The sequence below is a fragment of the Hyla sarda genome, chromosome 2 (genome assembly GCF_029499605.1).
Source record: "Hyla sarda isolate aHylSar1 chromosome 2, aHylSar1.hap1, whole genome shotgun sequence".
Lineage (NCBI taxonomy): Eukaryota > Metazoa > Chordata > Amphibia > Anura > Hylidae > Hyla > Hyla sarda.
The window spans coordinates 62443871-62462166 of NC_079190.1; the positions used below are offsets into that span (position 1 = coordinate 62443871).

Sequence of the window (18296 nt, forward strand, 5' to 3'; positions counted from 1 at the left end):
TTGGATAAGGCTGCACACACACCCCTCAGCATTTCCTGATTATGGACTTCTGCCAGGCCAGCAGGAGTCCAAAATCTGTGCAAAAGATGGGGGAAAATGTGCTCTGGACATGTAGGGAGACACCTAGTGGAAGCTTTTTTTTTTTTTTTTTAAACACAAATAAAACAGAAAAGTTCTTTTTTTTATTTTATTTTTTACATAATATACACTAGTGCAATAGCAAAAATTAGTTTTAATGAGAGTGACCATTTAATAATAAATGATTGAGTAGTCATTTTACCAGTGGCCTGCCTTGGAGAAATAGTATATATATATATATATATATAATAGTGGATAAGCAGCACAACCAGGCAAAGATGCAGTAGAGTTGGGTGCAAGCGTCCAGTTGGTCCCGGTCACGGACCTCAAAATGTAGAAAGAAAGATGGTCGCAGCACTCCAGGTAAGTGAAAAAAATAGTGGCTTTATTCCATGTGAAAACAGCAGCAACGTTTCGGCTGCCTGTGCAGCCTTTATCAAGCATAGGAAGTGACCCAAGTGAGGGGTTTAAATACACATTTCACACAATTAATCAATTATACAGTGGTACATCAATAAAAGCATAATTAAACATAAAATACAAAAATAAATAGTGATACAGTGCATAAACATAATACAGTGTACATTAGTATGGGACGGAATTCACCGTCCAGATAATTGTGCAGTGATCTTATAGTGCGACATACAGGGTCGCATGGAAGCGATTAAGCTGTGATTAGCCTTTTCATGCGATCCTGTATGTTGCACTATAAGATCACTGCACAATGCTTTTATTGATGTACCACTGTATAATTGATTAATTGCTGTGAAATGTGTATTTAAACCCCTCACTTGGGTCACTTCCTATGCTTGATAAAGGCTGCACAGGCAGCTGAAACGTTGCTGCTGTTTTTGCATGGAATAAAGACACTATTTTTTTTCACTTACCTGGAGTGCTGCGACCATCTTTCTTTTCTATATATATATTTTACTTTTTGCACAAGAAATAAAATAAAACTACTTGTTTAGTGAATAACTTTGCTCTTAGTTTTACCATAAAACAAATAGTTATTTGTCTTTTATGCTTATGGGATTTTTATGTGGCGTGTTGTTAGACAATGCCTCTACTCAGAGGAAATTGCTTCATTATCGTTAAGATTTTGGCGTGCACTTTGTCTTCTAATTCTTCCTGTTGACATATTGGCCAGCAATTTTCAATTGTATTTACCTTTTTTTCCTGTCTGTATTTTGCGCCTTTTTTCCCGTCTGTTTGTTTTTTGCGCCTTATTTGCGCCTTTTGGTTTACACATCTCTGCTGATTTTGAGTTGTAATCCACTGATTTTGGCAATGCACATGATATGGACGGTTTTATGAATTGCACCTTTTTTTGTAAAAAGCCGCAAAAAGGCGCAAAACCACCGAAAAAGTCTCTAAACTACACCAGCCCAGATTTAGCTTTTTGGTGTATGTGAAGAGAGAAATTTCAGAACATGTGACCTGCACAAAATTTATCAAATGCTCTGTGACATTTAATACATTTGGTGCTCCTACACATTACCAGCACACACAAAAAGGTGTAAAAAAATGCTTCACTTACACTACAATGATAAATGCTTCACTTACACCTACAATGATAAATGCTTCACTTACACCTACAATGATAAATGCTTCACTTACACCTACAATGATAAATGCTTCACTTACCCCTACACTGATAAATGCTTCACTTACACCTACAATGATAAATGCTTCACTTACCCCTACAATGATAAATGCTTCACTTGCACCTACAATGATAAATGCTTCACTTACACCTACAATGATAAATGCCGGCCATTGTGCAGTTGCATTCTGAGAAACTGTAACATTTCCCTTTCTTCTTTCTGTTTCCAGCTGGTCGGCGGAGAATTTGATCTGGAGATGAATTTTATCATTCAGGATGCGGAGAGCATTACCTGTATGTCGGAGCTGCTGGAGCACTGTGATGTGACGTGCCAGGCTGAAATCTGGAGCATGTTCACAGCTATTCTACGGAAGAGTGTCCGGAACCTGCAGACCAGCACTGAAGTTGGCCTCATTGAGCAAGTTCTGCTGAAGATGAGCTCAGTAGATGACATGATTGCAGGTATTTATAGGCTGAATGGGTTGTGTAGGAAAAGAAAAAGGATTTTCTATGAAAAAATAGCACCACACCTGTCCTCAGGTTGTGTGGGGTATTACAACAACCTGACCCCATTCACTTCAGTGAAACTGAGCTGCAATACCACACACAACCTGAGGACAGGTGTGGTGCTGTGTTTTTTTTTTTTTAAATAAATTAACTCTGTTTTTCTAATCCCATGATGTCATATAGCATAATGTCTCACCAAAAGTGATTGTACTACCCAGCGGACAGGCCAGCTGGGAAGCAGTGGGCCCCTATGCCTTTATTATGATGGGAATTTGCTGACTTCTAAGCAGGAGTTATCTGAAATATTACTGCATATCTGGAATGTGCTCTGGGTGGAATGCATCAATGTTATTGTACAGCTCAGTGAATTCCCTTCTGTGTCCACTGAATGTGTAGGAGGTGTCTGCTTTCTCTCATCCTTCTCTATCAACTCACGCATTTCTGGTCAGACACTTATCTACATATTCTACATATTCTTTTGCATTCATTTCAATGGTTTTCTTAGCCTGGTTAAAAAGATTAATATCTTTTATGTTAGTATATATTTATTGTACAAGAGTCTTTTTTGTGACCATGTCAGCCTTCAAATTGGTAGAGTTTTGCTGCTTCATGACACAGTGTGTGTATATATATATATATATATATATATATATATATGGAAGAAATGGAGATGGAACAACACTTCACAGGTTAGGTGAACAGGTGCAAGCAACTCGACTCTTTTGGATATATATATATATATATATATATATATATATATTAGCTGAGTACCCGGCGTTGCCCGGTTTTTCCTTCCTCATCCTTGTTGGGGAGGAAAATCCAACAGAGGAGGAAGCTTTTGACTTCATATCCCATCCCTATATATTGTTGTCATATCCCAACCCCATATCCTGTCCTCATACCTTGACCTCCTATCCCGTCCTCCTATCCCATCCTCCTATCTCGACCTCCTAACTTGCCCTCTAACTTGACCTCCTAACTCGACCTCCTATCCCGACCTCCTATCCCCACCTCCTATCCCGACCTCCTATCCCGACCTCCTATCCCCACCTCCTATCCCCACCTCCTATCCCCACCTCCTATCCCCACCTCCTATCCCCACCTCCTATCCCCACCTCCTATCCCCACCTCCTATCCCCACCTCCTATCCCCACCTCCTATCCCCACCTCCTATCCCGTCCTCCTATCCCGTCCTCCTATCCCGTCCTCCTATCCCGTCCTCCTATCCCGTCCTCCTATCCCGTCCTCCTATCCCGTCCTCCTATCCCGTCCTCATATCCCGACCTCCTAACTCAAGCTCTTATCCCAACCTCATATCCTGACCCGTAATATGTGTACCAGGTATTGAAACATCTCCAGCCGTACAGAAGTTATGTGAGAACATACATTTCCATTTATTTTCATGGGACTTTAAACAAAAACCCCGATCCTGACAAATGGGGGTGGTTAAGGGTTAAATTAACTATCCTAAATTTTAAGTAGACATATAAGTAACATGTGACCAAGTATTATTGAAATATCTCCAGCCGTTTGGAACCTATGCAGTAACATATATTTCCCATAGAGTTGTATGGGACTTTAAACATAAACCCCGCCCCTGGCAAATGGGGGTGAGTAAGGGTTAAATTACCTATCCTATGTTTGTTGCTGACATATAAGTAACATGTGTGCCAAGTTTCATGTTAATATCTTTAGCCGTTTGGACGTTTTTGTGGAACATACATCCATACACACACACACACACATTGAGTTTTATATATATAGATATTATATTTATTTATACAAAATATTAAAGGAGAACTCCGGAATAGGAAAATTATCGTCCATACTGCCGGTAACCGGCTCCGGCCTCTGCCGCAATCATCTTCCTGGTTGCTGGTGGTCGGCGAGTCATACTACACTCAGCCAATCACTGGCCGCAGTGTGACGTTTTCGGCCCTGGCAGCAGGTGCCGGTATAGTGAAGAATTGTGTGTCTTGAAGCGTTCTCACACTGCCGCTCAGCCTGTCGCCTGCCGAGTCGGGACTTCGATGTGGCCGGTGATTGGCTGAACGCAGTATGACTCGCCGACCACCGGCAACCAGTAAGAGGATCGCGGCGGGAGCCGGAGCCGGTTATCGGAGGAGCGAAGGAAGGTATGTACCTGTTTATTTTTTTTCTGCCGGCAGTATGGATGATAATTTTCCTATTCTGGAGTTCTCCTTTAATTTTGGTCTTTATTTTGCATCAAAAATTTGTCATGAAGTCTGGTAGCAGAGAAGAAAGCTGTCCAGCACCATCGATGTGTAGAGAAAACAATTCTGACTTTATTGAAGGTCCGCATACAAAGGTTCAGAAATACAGGATAAAAGTCTCTAACGCGTTTCACGCGTTAGAGACTTTTATCCTGTGTTTCTGAACCTTTGTATGCAACCTTCAATAAAGCCAGAATAGTTTTTTCTACACATCGATGGTGCTGGACAGCTTTCTTCTCTGTTGCATCTAAGTTGAAGCCGTGGGTGGTGCCGGTGGGTCCCAACACAGGTGTGTGCATTAGAACGGGTGAGCTGTTACCTGCTTCTTCTATATAAAGTCTGGTAGGGCGAGCTGATTTTCTGCACTTTTTGCGCTCTCGCAGACAAGTTTTCCACAATGTGGCGTGTTCACACACTCAGTAACTTTTCTTCATTTCTTCCTTTTTCCCCCCTATACTGAATGTTGATACAGAAGCTGTCAAATTTACATTTAGTCCTAGTCCGTTACCCCCTGGTGCGTTGCTGCCTCTGAAGCTTTGTTGACCCTTTGATCTCACAGCGAGTCTTCTTGAAAGTGTGCTGGGGTATTTAACTGTGAAATTTCGGATTGAAACAGAATAATGGGGAAAAAAAAGCAGATTTATAAAATGTCTGAATCTTCTAAAAGGGTCAGGAGGGACACCCCACTGTCTTTAGGAAAGAGGTTATATATTGGCAGGTTGAGGTTGAACTAATGTTATTTTTATCTCCCTTTTAGATCTTCTGGTTGACATGTTAGGAGTGCTCGCCAGCTACAGTATCACAGTCAAAGAGCTGAAGCTTCTCTTCAGTATGTTACGGGGTGAAAATGGAATCTGGGTAAGCTGCGGTCAGGGTTGGCGCTCTCTGTATTAATGCTTCCGAGCTTGAGGTTACCATCAATTGTCTCCCGAGGCACATAGAATTAAACGCGTTCTTCCTGCTGATTGAACGTCTCTATAAAGAAGCCTCAAATAGCTGATCTTAAATTAAGTATTCAGTAATGTATTGCTGTTTATGGACATTTGTCTGAGAGTGCTTTCACTTAGCATTCCCTGCTTTCTCTGTTTTGACAGCCAAGGCATGCGGTGAAGTTGTTATCAGTGCTCAATCAAATGCCACAGAGACACGGACCCGACACGTTCTTCAATTTCCCAGGACGGAGTGCGGCAGTAAGTGTTTTATTGATTGGAAAACTTCTTTGAAGGGTAAAGTATTTGTGGTGTGGTATTAGGTAGGTCTCTCTGACAACTTTAAAAAGACAGTGATTATAATTCGAGTTATATATCTTTTATATAACTTCCCGCCCCCACCACCCCCGCTCCTTCTCCCATTTTTCCCATCTGCCTCACAAATGAATTGTCTAAATCAGGGCTTTTCTACTTTGGCTGTACACCACGGACCAAAGTGATGCCTGGGCCTTACCATACAGACCATAATGTGCCTTACCAACAACTAGGGGGCACTTCACTGGTAAGGCCCACCTCACAGTTTGAGTGGCCTTGATTTAAACTAAGCCCTTTCTGTGAAACTTGATGTAAAGAGTATTCCCAGTCAAAAAAATATGCTAACTTAAAGGGTACCTCTCATGAAAAAAACTTTTGATATATTATAGATTAATGTATGCAGAATAACTTTTCAATTGCATGTTATTAAAAAATATGCTTCTTTCTATTTAATTTTCCACTTTGAAGAAATGACCACTAGGGGTCTCCCTACCAGTCCTGGTAGCAAACATTTCAGACTCATGCTGGAGTCCTAAACACTACGAGCTGCCAGTCTGCTTTGTTCACAAAGGAGAACACTCAGAGCTGCCAGCCTGCTTTGTTCACAGCCTGTTTGGCAGTGAACAAAGCAGGCTGGCAGCTCTGAGTGTTTAGGACTCCAGCATGAGTCAGAAATGCTTGCTGACAGGACTGATCGGGAAAAATACAATAGAAAGAAGCATATTTTTCATTAACATGCTATTGGAAAGTTATTCAGCATTCATTAATCTAAAATATATCAAAAGTTTATTTGATGAGAGGTACCCTTTAGGGTACATTCCCACATGGCGTATTTGCTGCGTATTTGCTGCTGCGTATTTTATTTTCTCTGTTGAAGTCAATGGGTAGGAAAATACACAGCACCAAATACGCAGCAAATACGCAGCAAATACGCAGCAAAATACGCCGTGTGGGAACGTACCCTTAAGACGTATTTTCCAGGACTTTATTCATCCTCAGAATAGGTCATTAATATCAAATTGGAGTTGTGCTAAGATCCAGCACCCCCTTAATCATCTGGTTCCTAGACTCACAGCGCTTGCATATAGACGGTGAACGGAGTCAGAAGCAGACAGCTCCATACATAGTGTAGTGGCCATGATGGGTTACTGCAGCTCAGATGGCACTGGAGTGAATGGATGCTGAACTGCGGTTACCCAGAATGTAGGGAGCTGGCAGCTTCAGGCTCTGTTCACTATGTATATGCAGGCGCTGCGGCTCTGATAAACTGCTGATTGCCGACCATGCGTCTATACCGATTTAATATTGATGAACTATTCTGAGGATAGTTTTTCTATATGGGGACATTGCATTATGAGCTCTTCCAAAGTGGAGATTGGCTTTAAAGAGGACCTGTCAGCAATTTTCAGCTATTAAATCTGCCCTATACAGAGGTTTGTGAAGGAGACTGGAGCCATATCTGTGGTTTCTGCCATACAGAATACATGACCGAAAGAAGCATTGTTTAGGCTCCCAGCTAAGCCTCGTGGCCAAAACCACAGGTATGACCACAGGTATGGCTCCCCTCCCCTCCTTGACCTTTGTACAGTGGTCCCTCAAGTTACAATATTAATTGGTTCCGGGACAGCCATTGTATGTTGAAACCATTGTATGTTGAGACCATAACTCTATGGAAACCTGGTAATTGGTCCTAAAGGCACCAAAATGTCATCCAAAAATAGGAAAAAGTGAGAATTAAAGAAAAATAAGTAGATAACTAATATAGATAAAGCAAATCCTTACATATAAAAGTAATAAAGATCTGCTGGGAGCTGTAAATCACTGTCTATGTCAGTGTTTCCCAAGCAGGGAGCCTCAAGCTGTTGCAAAACTACAACTCTCAGCATGCCCGGACAGCCAAAGGCTGTCCGGGCATGCTGGGAGTTGTAGTTTTGCAACAGCTGGGGGCACCCTGCTTGGGAAGCACTGGTCTATGCAGAGGACAGGAGCTTCTTCGGGGTCCTATGTCCTAAATAAAGTAACATGGAGCCTCCTTTACTTGGTGTCCAAAGAAGCAGCTAACCCTGGCCCAAAGAGTAGTACAGAACATGTAATACCTCCCTGTACTGTAGGGGGCACTACCAGACACCAGGCAGTGCATACGCTTCAGTAATACAGGTGTTTTACCAGTGAATGCCCATTCTGATTGGTCAGTTCATTGACATGTTTCACAGATCGGGACTGTCCATAACATTGTATGTTGAGTCTGGTTTCAACTTAAAATGGTCCAGAAAAGACCATTGTATGTCGAAACTATTGTATGTTGAGGCCATTGTAAGTTGAGGGATCACTGTATAGTGTTGTCAACAGTTTTGGTCATAAATAATAACTGCTAACTGGTCCTTTTTATTACACTGTTCACTGTGTCGTCAAACTGACATGTTATCTAGACTCTTTAGAGGGGGAGATTTATCGAAAAGTTGCTGAGTTGCCCATAGCAACCAATCAGATCGCTTCTTTCATTTTTAACGAGACCTCTGCAAAATGAAAGAAGCGATCTGATTGGTTGCTATGGGCAACAGGGCAACTTTTCCTCTAGACAGGTTTTGATAAATCTCCCCCTATGATAACAACAGTGTCCAATTTGTGTGGTTCCCATCATGTTTATTACGTTCTGTCCCCTATAACTAGATCTGTAGTTTTTGTGGGTAACATTTTGTTATTTATCAGACTTTTTGATCACTTTTCATTCCATTTATTTCTGGGATGTGATAAAAAAAAATGCTATTCTGGTGGTTTCCATTTATTTTTTTCGTTTACGCTATTCAACATGCAGTTTCATCAATGTTATATTTAAATAGTTCAGACATTTTCGTATGCTGCCTTCTTGCTGCCTTGTCTAAATATGTCTAAAATGTCATCTGCCAAAATGCAAACACATTAGTAAATCTGCCGCACTTTGTGAATGTTCTGTGCAGTCTAATATGTGTTATTCCAATCTGTGTGTTCTAGGCTATTGCGCTGCCTCCTATTGCCAAGTGGCCTTATCAGAATGGTTTTACACTGAACACATGGTTTCGTATGGATCCTTTAAATAATATAAATGTTGACAAGGATAAACCTTACCTCTATTGGTGAGTGAATGTATTGGTCTTATCTGTAGTATTTAGTGATTTTTATAAATATAGGGGGAGATTAATCATTGCATTTAAAACGTAACTTTTTTTTTTTCTTTCTTAGACTGGGTTCACATCACGTTTTTGCCATACTGTTTTCAATCCGTTTTTCTAAAGAAAACCGTACGGCAAAAAAAACGGATGGAACAGTATGGAAAAAAGTAAACCGTATGCGTTTTTAAACAGTATACTGTTTTTAAAAGTGCATACAGTTCCAGTCAGTTTTTATAGAAAAAAAAACCCCACACGTTTTTGAAAATTTTGTCCATTTTTAATGGGAGGGGTCTTGGGTGGGGACTTTAGGATTCAAATGCGCATGTGCAAAGAAAAAATGTATACGTTTTTCCCGTATGGAACCGTATACATGTGCGTTTCCCATTGACGTCCATGTAAAAAAAAAAAAAAACGTATGCGGTTGCAGTACGGTTTTTAAACCGGAGTCCAAACCGTGGTTGACCACGATTTTGTCTCCGGTTTAAAAACCGTACTGCAAAATTTTCAAAAACGTATGGGTTTTTTTTCTATAAAAACTGACGGAACTGTATGCACTTTTAAAAACAGTATACTTTTAAAAAACGCATACGGTTTACTTTTTTCCATACTGTTCCATCCTTTTTTTTGCCATACGGTTTTATTTAGAAAAACTGATTGAAAACTGTATGGCAAAAACGTAGTGTGAACCCAGCCTTACGCCGGGTGTACAAAATGTAACATGTGCGCTTAAGCACAAAAAAACCTTACATAAGCAACTTTCAGTTTACACTTTGCAGTGGTTCCAAATGTTGCTCGTAGGCATAAAAAAGAAAGTCGCAAATCCATCTTTATTTACCCCGTTTTTGTTTTTCTATTAACAGTTTCACTGGTTAATCCAACACACATATTATGTGCCATTTATAATACTGGTGTCTTCTTATATTACAAAGGGGCATTGGGCATCCTAAGGCACAGGTGCTGCTATCTTCACCTCCTATAGCCTAGGTCTCCAAACCTACGGCTGTCTTGCCATGCAGGGAGTTGTAGTTTTGGAACAGCTGGAGGTCCACTGTTTGAAGACCACTACCCTATAGTTACGCCCCAGCAACCACCATCCGAATGGCCACTTATAACAGAAAGATGGTCCTGGTACCCCTCTGTAAGCTCCCATTGTTACCAGGCCAGGAATGCAGGATCCTCCAGCAGAGGACTACAGTGGGGATCAAAAGTTTGGGCACCCCAGGTAAAAATTTGTATTAATGTGCATAAAGAAGCCAAGGAAAGATGGAAAAATCTCCAAAAGGCATCAAATTACAGATTAGACATTCTTATAATATGTCAACAAAAGTAAGATTTTATTTCCATCATTTACACTTTCAAAATAACAGAAAACAAAAAAATGGCATCTGGAAAAGTTTGGGCACCCTGCAGAATTTATAGCATGCACTGCCCCCTTTGCAAAGCTGAGACCTGCCAGTGTCATGGATTGTTCTCAATCATCATCTGGGAAGACCAGGTGATGTCAATCTCCAAGGTTTTATATGCGCAGACTCATCTGACCTTGCCCCAACAATCAGCACCATGGGTTCTTCTAAGCAGTTGTCTAGAAATCTGAAACTGAAAATAGTTGACGCTCACAAAGCTGGAGAAGGCTATAAGAAGATAGCAAAACGTTTTCAGATGGCTATATGCTCTGTTCTGAATGTAATTAAGAAATGGCAGTCATCAGGAACAGTGGAAGTTCAAGCAAGAGCTGGAAGACCAAGAAAAATTTCAGACAGAACAGCTCGCAGGATTGTGAGAAAAACAATTCAAAACCCAAGTTTGACTGCACAATCCTTACAGAAAGATCTGGCAGACACTGGAGTTGTGGTACACTATTCCACTATAATGAGATACTTGTACAAATATGGTCTTCATGGAAGAGTCATCAGAAGAAAACCGCTTCTACATCCTCACCACAAAAATCAGCGTTTGAACTTTGCAAATGAACATATAGACAAACCTGATGCATTTTGGAAACAAGTTGAAATTAACGGGGGATTACATCAAGAGGTGTAAACTGAAGGTTTTGCCATGGCCTTCACAATCTCCTGACCTCAACATAATTTAAAATCTATGGATAGACCTTAAAAGAGCAGTGCGTGACAGACAGCCCAGAAATCTCAAAGAACTGGAAGACTTTTGTAAGGAAGAATGTGCAAAGATACCTCAAACAAGAATTGAAAGACTCTTGGCTGGCTACAATAAGCATTTACAAGCTGTGATATTTGCCAAAGAGGGCAGTGCAAGATATTAACTCTGCAGGGTTCCCAAACTTTTGCAGACGCCATTTTTTTTGTTTTCTGTTATTTTGAAAGTGTAAATGATGGAAATAAAATCTAACTTTTGTTGACATATTATAAGAATGTCTAATCTGTAATTTGTTGCCTTTTGGAGATTTTTCCATCTTTCCTTGGCTTCTTTATGCACATTTATACAAATTTTTACCTGGGGTGCCCAAACTTTTGATCCCCACTGTAAAATGCCCAGAAGGGCAGGTTGTACTTCTTATCCGCCATGACACCTACCCTGTAGCACTGGTGCCAAGCTGCAGGGCCATCAAACTATAACATCATTAAAGGATTCTAGACATTGCATAGGGCATTTGTAGTCCCCCCCCCCATATTGTACAGCTGTAGACTGCATTGCCCAGCAAGTTCCATGCGCAAGCCCCATTCATTAGAAAAGGACTCACGCACGGATTTTGCTGGGATTTGCGGATTTTGCAACTGTATCGCCCAGTGTGGCCTTAATCTCTTTACACTAGAGCGATCACTCGTGCTTGAAGCTTTGGATTTTCCCTTTCACACTACTGATCATCCCTGATCAATTTTCAGCTTCTGTTGAAATGTAAAATGATCAGTTTCCAGATGATCAGAATGAATGTATATTACTGGATGAAAGGAAATACTAGAAATTGCTGTATAGATGATATACAGGATCTAAAAAATAAAACCTCTATTAAATAAAAGTTATTGTGCTTTCTTTGTCTTCTAGTCCTGAGCTATCATTTTTTGTCTGTGCTGATGTAATGTTATGTCCCTGTGTTGACCAGTTTGCTCCCATGGATCATTACTTCCCTATGGACAGGGTGTTACAGCATCCTGGTCATAACACTAGGCGAGGGGGCAGGTGAAGAATATGTTTTTATTTTCTGCAGGTTCCAGGGTCTTAAAATGCATTATATCCCTTTAGAAGTTGTAAGTGTTTGTTTGTATTTTATTTTTCCATTTTTATCTTTCTGGGACATATATGCTGCATTGCCTATAAAACACATTCTGTTGCTGAGTCCTTTGAAAGCAGTCATTATCCTTTTACACGGATTGCGTTCCTTACTGAATATCAATCTCTCACAACTATTCAGGGTGTTTTAGTCTATTTTTCTTTGTGACCTTTACAAGCAGGACAGAATGGCATTTTTCAGATTTACATTTATTGCACATTAGGTCTTATTTTTTTTTTCCTATTACATTTTCCATAACATTTCTCAGCATATAGCGCACCTAATGCATCATTCTACTGCCTGCAGCTAGTAATATGACTCGCGAATGTATCCCAGGCATTAACATGATTGAGCTAAAATCTCTGGTATGAAGGAAATTAACATGTGACACTATTTCTATTTTTACACTTATGGGTTTTTTGTCAAATCTTAAAGAAAACCTCAGTCAAGGAGACAGGGGGTTGTGTGCCTAAACACTACTCCGTAAAGCCTACAGTATTTGTAGTCAGTTATTTAGTACAAGCAGATTCTACAGCTCTAAACAGAGATTTTTATAAGTCTTATTGGTCCCTGCCGTTACAATTTATACTCCAGATTAAAGGAAAAGGCCAGAGGTACTGGCTGGTAGTGCGGCTTGTAGCCGGGCAGCGCTGCGGACAAACGGCACTGATGTCAGAGTGCCAGAATGAGCCTTGTAACCCCTCCTGTGTTAGTTAGCAGCTAATTTGCATATCCAGAAGAATTAAGATAACGGGCAAACAGGGCCGGCCTTATCTTCCCAGGCGGCACTTTTTAGGGGACGCACCAGCCCCCCATCACACGGCCGCCATCAGGGGGTACAGCAAGTACCCCTCTGTGGCAGCTGGAGCACAGGAGCAGAAGACCGCTGTGTAAATAGACAGCATTTCTCTCTTGGACCCAGGTAACACAATGTCTTGGGCCAGCCCTTCGGACGAATGGCGGGGCGGAGCCGGGCATGGAAGGCAGCATATTGATCAGCCTCTGGTTAGTGCGGGGGAGTTTACTGACCATTTTCCTTTAAGGAGGAAACTAAAGACCATTTAAAGTAAATCATTCCCCCCAAAACAAGCAGCAGATTCTATCTTTCTTGTTTAGGTGGCACTAAGAATTGCTTTAAAGTGGATTTGTCGGCAGCGAAACAGGGGTCTAAAAAGCCCATGGATAGATAGGGCTTCTCACCAGGATTCAGGGCATCCTTCTTTTTTTTTTTAATCTCCATAGTTCTTTCCAGGTCAAACGTATAAGCCTTTTTATATGCAAATGAGGCTCCAAGTGCTCAGGGAGTGTCCCAGCATGGCAAGAGTCCTGGTAAATTCAACCCATATCCTCAGATGCAAGTGGGCTCTGATGTGGTGATAAAGGAGAAACACGGACTGAAATTACATGGCCTCTTATTGTGCTGGGGGACATCCCATGGGCTTTTGAAACTTATTTGCATAATAACAAAAATTCTTATCTTGGCACTGGAGGCAACTATTAAAATAAATAAAAACATATGCCCAATATTAGTGACTAGCCCTACCTAGCCATTAGCTTAAATTACAGAGATACGTGTACTAAATACTTGGGCATGAAAATGAAATACTTCACAAATTAGAACTAAATTAAGGAATATACTAAGGTGCTGTAAAATATAACTTATAATTGTACATAATATAAAACCACCAGACAGAAAAGAAATGTGCAAATGAAAAAGAAAACAACAACCAATAATGGGTATAAAACTGTTGGCACTGGACTATAAATTAGAACAACCAACTAGAACGGGGAACAACATCGTTGTCCACCATAACACAGAACATATGTCACAAGTCAGTGAGCCGAAAGCAACCAATATTCCCTTCTAACCCAAAGTACATTCAAACATGGGAACGTCAGTTTTTCTATGTTTATCTTGGAGGCCATTTTCATTCCCTGGACACCACTCTTACTTTTTTGACAAATCTGGCAAATATAGAATAATTATTATTTTAATTTACATTTTTTTGCACAGTTTACAATAAAAACTGCCCTATACTTTTTAGTAAATGTGAACCATAGTGATGATTCTCTCTCCCCCAGTCTCTTCCTTGACCTTTGTTTGCCAATTTTTTTTTTTTTATCTAAAGCCGAGGAATGTGCTCTCCATTCACCCAAAGTGCAAGAAAACGTGTTACACTAAAAAAACGTGCACAAAGGATGCGGTCTATCGCAAGCCCTTCTCCGATAGTAGAGAGGCCCCCCAACAAACCTTACCCTTCGCCTCCGGACCAAAAGGTACCTGCGAGGTTCCAGGTTCGATGTCCCTTTTCGCCGAAGCTACTAAGGGGCCACAAATGCTCCTGGCATCCCCCTTGGCGTTAGCCAAGGTTTATGCCCGCAGAGCCGATAACGGTTGGTACCCTGCCAAAGCAGGAGTACCCGGGGTGTTTGCAGGGAGGTGCGGATCCTAATGGCCACACACACCTCCCCTAGACCGCCAAAAGGGACACCCAGAAGGGCTACCGCATCCTGACAAATCCTGTGAACACACAACACGCAAAAAGTGACACAGTGAGACAAAAATAAATAAATAAGTGAATGTGTGCAGATATACTGCCCGGACATCCGGCCGGATCTATAAAAATTTCTCTGATCCTATCCAGAAGGCCGGGAATCAAGAGGTGAGTGCCACAAGGTGAAGAGATTATGGTGCCCGTGCTTCAACTCAGTGAGCCAATACTCCCAGTGAGTTTCGGCACCTCGGGGTCACCACTCCCCGAGGCACAAAAGTACCTCGGCTCTAGACCCTCTCAGCCTCATGGCGAGACCCGGAGGGCTCCATACTACTGGTTAGGCTGGTCAGGGAAACAGAAATGCAGAATAATCGGAGTAAAGTACGGTACTGCACTTAGACAACTGCTCAAGTTAAAGTTACATCCTAACCACACATGCCCTTATATATAATAAATAAATGAGCCAATTTAAATAAATGGTATAGAGACACCTAACATGAATTATGGTCATAATAGACCTACAATACACTACAGTGCACACACAAACTACGATAGTCCTGTATAGTACGCAAGTGCAACCCAAAAGGCTACAGGTACTGCTGGATTCAGAAAATGTATATGAAGTCCAACACTGAGCCTATTGGTAGTAAATGTATGCGCCAATAGGAGATGAGACTTGTAAAGACGAGCCAGACGGGTTCTGCCAAATTTCCTTTGGAAAGCTGTTTCCTACCTAGTAATGGATAGACGTTGTAGTAATTCATGGTAGAGCTAATTTCTTAGCTACAGGACATGAACATTTTGATGAAAATGAAACCGCAGTCATTTACATACATATCCCTGAGCTTGTCCTACAAATCTGTCCTGAGAATACATGCTCCGGTTCATGGCAGCCTGAAAGCGGACTAGGAGCCCTAGACTATTGTACTGCTGCCGTATGGTAATGCTGTCACGGTTGGGAGTCTATTCAAAAGTCTAATTTATTTTATGTTAACATGTTATACAGTGGTCCCTCAAGTTACAATATTAATCGGTTCCAGGACGACCATTGTAGGTTGAATCCATTGTATGTTGAGACCAGAACTCTATGGAAACCTGGTAATTGGTTCTGAAGCCACCAAAATGTCATCCAAAAATAGGAAAAAGTGAGGATTAAAGATAAATAAATAGATAACTAATATAGATAAAGCAAATCCTTACATATAAAAGTAATAAAGAACTGCTGGGAGCTGTAAATCACAGTCTATGTCAGTGTTTCCCAAAGAGGGTGCCTCCAGCTGTTGCAAAACTACAACTCCCAGCATGCCCGGACAGCCTTCGGCTGTCCGGGCATGCTGGGAGTTGTAGTTTTGCAACAGCTGGAGGCACCCTCTTTGGGAAACACTGGTCTATGTAGAGGACAGGAGCTTCTTCAGGGTCCTGTACAGTACACAGTGTCCTAAAAAAAAGTAAAATGGAGCCGCCCTCACCTGGTGTCCAAAGGAGCAGCTAACCCTGGTACAGGTAAAGAGTACAGAACTTGTAATACCTCCCTGTACTGCAGGGGGTGCTACCAGACTCCAGTCAGTGCATACACATCAGTAATACAGGTCGGTTCTTCCAGCCCTTGACACGTTTCACAGATTCCTTAGCATTGTAAGTTGAGTCTGGTTTCAAGTTACAATGGTCCAGAAAAGACCATTGTATGTTGAAACTATTGTATGTTGAGGCCATTGTAAGTTGAGGGATCACTGTACTTTGTAATTCATCTTCAAAAGAATTGTCGCGATGCATCAGTTTTTGCACAGCTTTTGTTTTCATTCATTCTTGGATTATTTTTTTTTTTGCTAAAGTTTTTAGTGCAAATTCCACACAGAACATCAAAAGCGATTTCCAATACGATATGTGTCATTGGGGCTTTTAAATCTGAAGTTGTTGTACGATAAATTCTGTTATTGTTGCCTTTAGCAATATTTTGTAGTTTATAGACAGTGTAACTTTGATGACGTTTTACCTCTTTATATAGCTCCTGTGCTTGCGATGTACTTAGACATCAGTCATCAACATTTTTATTACTTGTTTGCATTATTATATGTCAAAATAAGAACTGTGTTTGATTTTCTCTTTTTTGTAGCTTTCGCACAAGTAAAGGTGTTGGTTATTCTGCGCATTTTGTGGGGAATTGTTTGATAGTCACATCCTTGAAGTCAAAAGGAAAAGGTTTCCAGCACTGTGTGAAGTATGACTTCCAACCACGCAAGGTAAATGAGGAGAATACACCTACTGCAGGGTCAAGAATCACCGTTTTCTTTCCCAGATAGTTAATTCACTTATGATAACCTTCCATTTTATTTATTTATTAGCAGGGTATTTACATTCTGGCAACAAGGGCAGGAAAATGACAGTATAGACGAAGACTGGTGTATCTTCTGGGGATCGACTGACTATCGGTTTGGCCGATATTATCGTCCGATAATCACGATTTTGGGCATTATTGGTATCAGCAATTACCTTGCCGATAATGCCCCGCACCGCGACCGCCCCCACACGACCCGCTCCACCGCGTCGCACCCCCCGGGGTCCACGCTACTTCTGGCTCCTGCTGCGTCCTGTGTTACGCTGTGTGCAATGACGAGTGACGTGACGCAACGTGACGTCACCGCGCACAGAGACAGCTCAGGAGGACACCACCGGAGCCAGATGTAGAGTGGACCTTGGGAACAGGTCATTATAAAACCGGGGATGGGGGAGGCAATGGGGGGCGGTGCGGTGGGGGGTGCGGCGGTGGGGGGGGGCGGTCGCGGTGATAGGACTCAGGAGGACCCCCGGACAGGCAGGGGGAGAGAAGCGGGTGGTGGCGGCGGTCTATGGCACCGCAAAAGCCGCTGCAGATCATTGATTTAAAGCACCCGCTTTAAATCAATGATCTGCAGCGGTGTCGCGGGGGGATAAATAGCCAATAACTTATACCGGAATGTCGGTATAAGTTATCGGCTATCAGCCCTAACCTCCACCGATTATTGGTATCGGCCCTAAAAAAACTATATCGGTCGATCCCTAGTATCTTCTGTCATTGTAAGAAAAGAGATGGACTGATTTACACCCCAAATTTATTGTGCACCTTTTGGCATAAAAAATTCAGAAAATCTAATTTACACCAGATCTAGAATGTAGACTTGGGCCAAAATTTGCTAAATGTTCAGCTTTTTTCTCACTTAAACTAAATCTTGGAGACCGTGGGGGGTATTTATGTTGCCTGTTGACAGTTTCTTTTTACCCTTTTTTTTTCACTTTGGTTTTCGTGGACATGCGCCAAATTTATCATTTGGTGCAAGTTGTTAGTAATTTTGGCGCAAATGTTGAAATCAGCTGTTCACAGCGCCTTTTACACAGAACTTACCCCCACAGAGGACGCGTATTTTACCCTGTAGAGCAGCCATTTCGGAGTCCCTCCTGCAGTATATCAGCAAGCGACATGAGGTATTTTCTTTTGTGGGGTTTATAGCCGCCATGGGAAATGGATTTTATTTTCAACTTGAGTATTTTTTTTTTGGTTACTTTAGTGCAGTGGTCTTCAACCTGCGGACCTCCAGGTGTTGCAAAACTACAATTCCCAGCATGCCCGGACAGCCGTTGGCTGTCCGGGCATGCTGGGAGTTGTAGTTTTGCAACATCTGGAGGTCCGCAGGTTGGAGACCACTGCTTTAATGCTTACCTTTCCTGAACCTGTGTGGCCATGTCCAATGCTGGCTCAACATTGAAG

The 18296-nt window shown here is 41.7% G+C and overlaps 1 protein-coding gene across 1 annotated transcript in view; it reads left to right on the forward strand.

Annotated features, from left to right (window-relative positions):
• NBEA (neurobeachin) overlaps window positions 1-18296 on the forward strand; it is a 698360-nt gene that overhangs the window by 154405 nt on the left and 525659 nt on the right. Inside the window, exons 2-6 of the mRNA XM_056561916.1 lie at window positions 1912-2143; window positions 5180-5280; window positions 5517-5612; window positions 8658-8779; window positions 16668-16794. Of these exons, the coding sequence (XP_056417891.1) occupies window positions 1912-2143; window positions 5180-5280; window positions 5517-5612; window positions 8658-8779; window positions 16668-16794 (678 nt within the window). The remainder of the gene's footprint in view (window positions 1-1911; window positions 2144-5179; window positions 5281-5516; window positions 5613-8657; window positions 8780-16667; window positions 16795-18296) is intronic.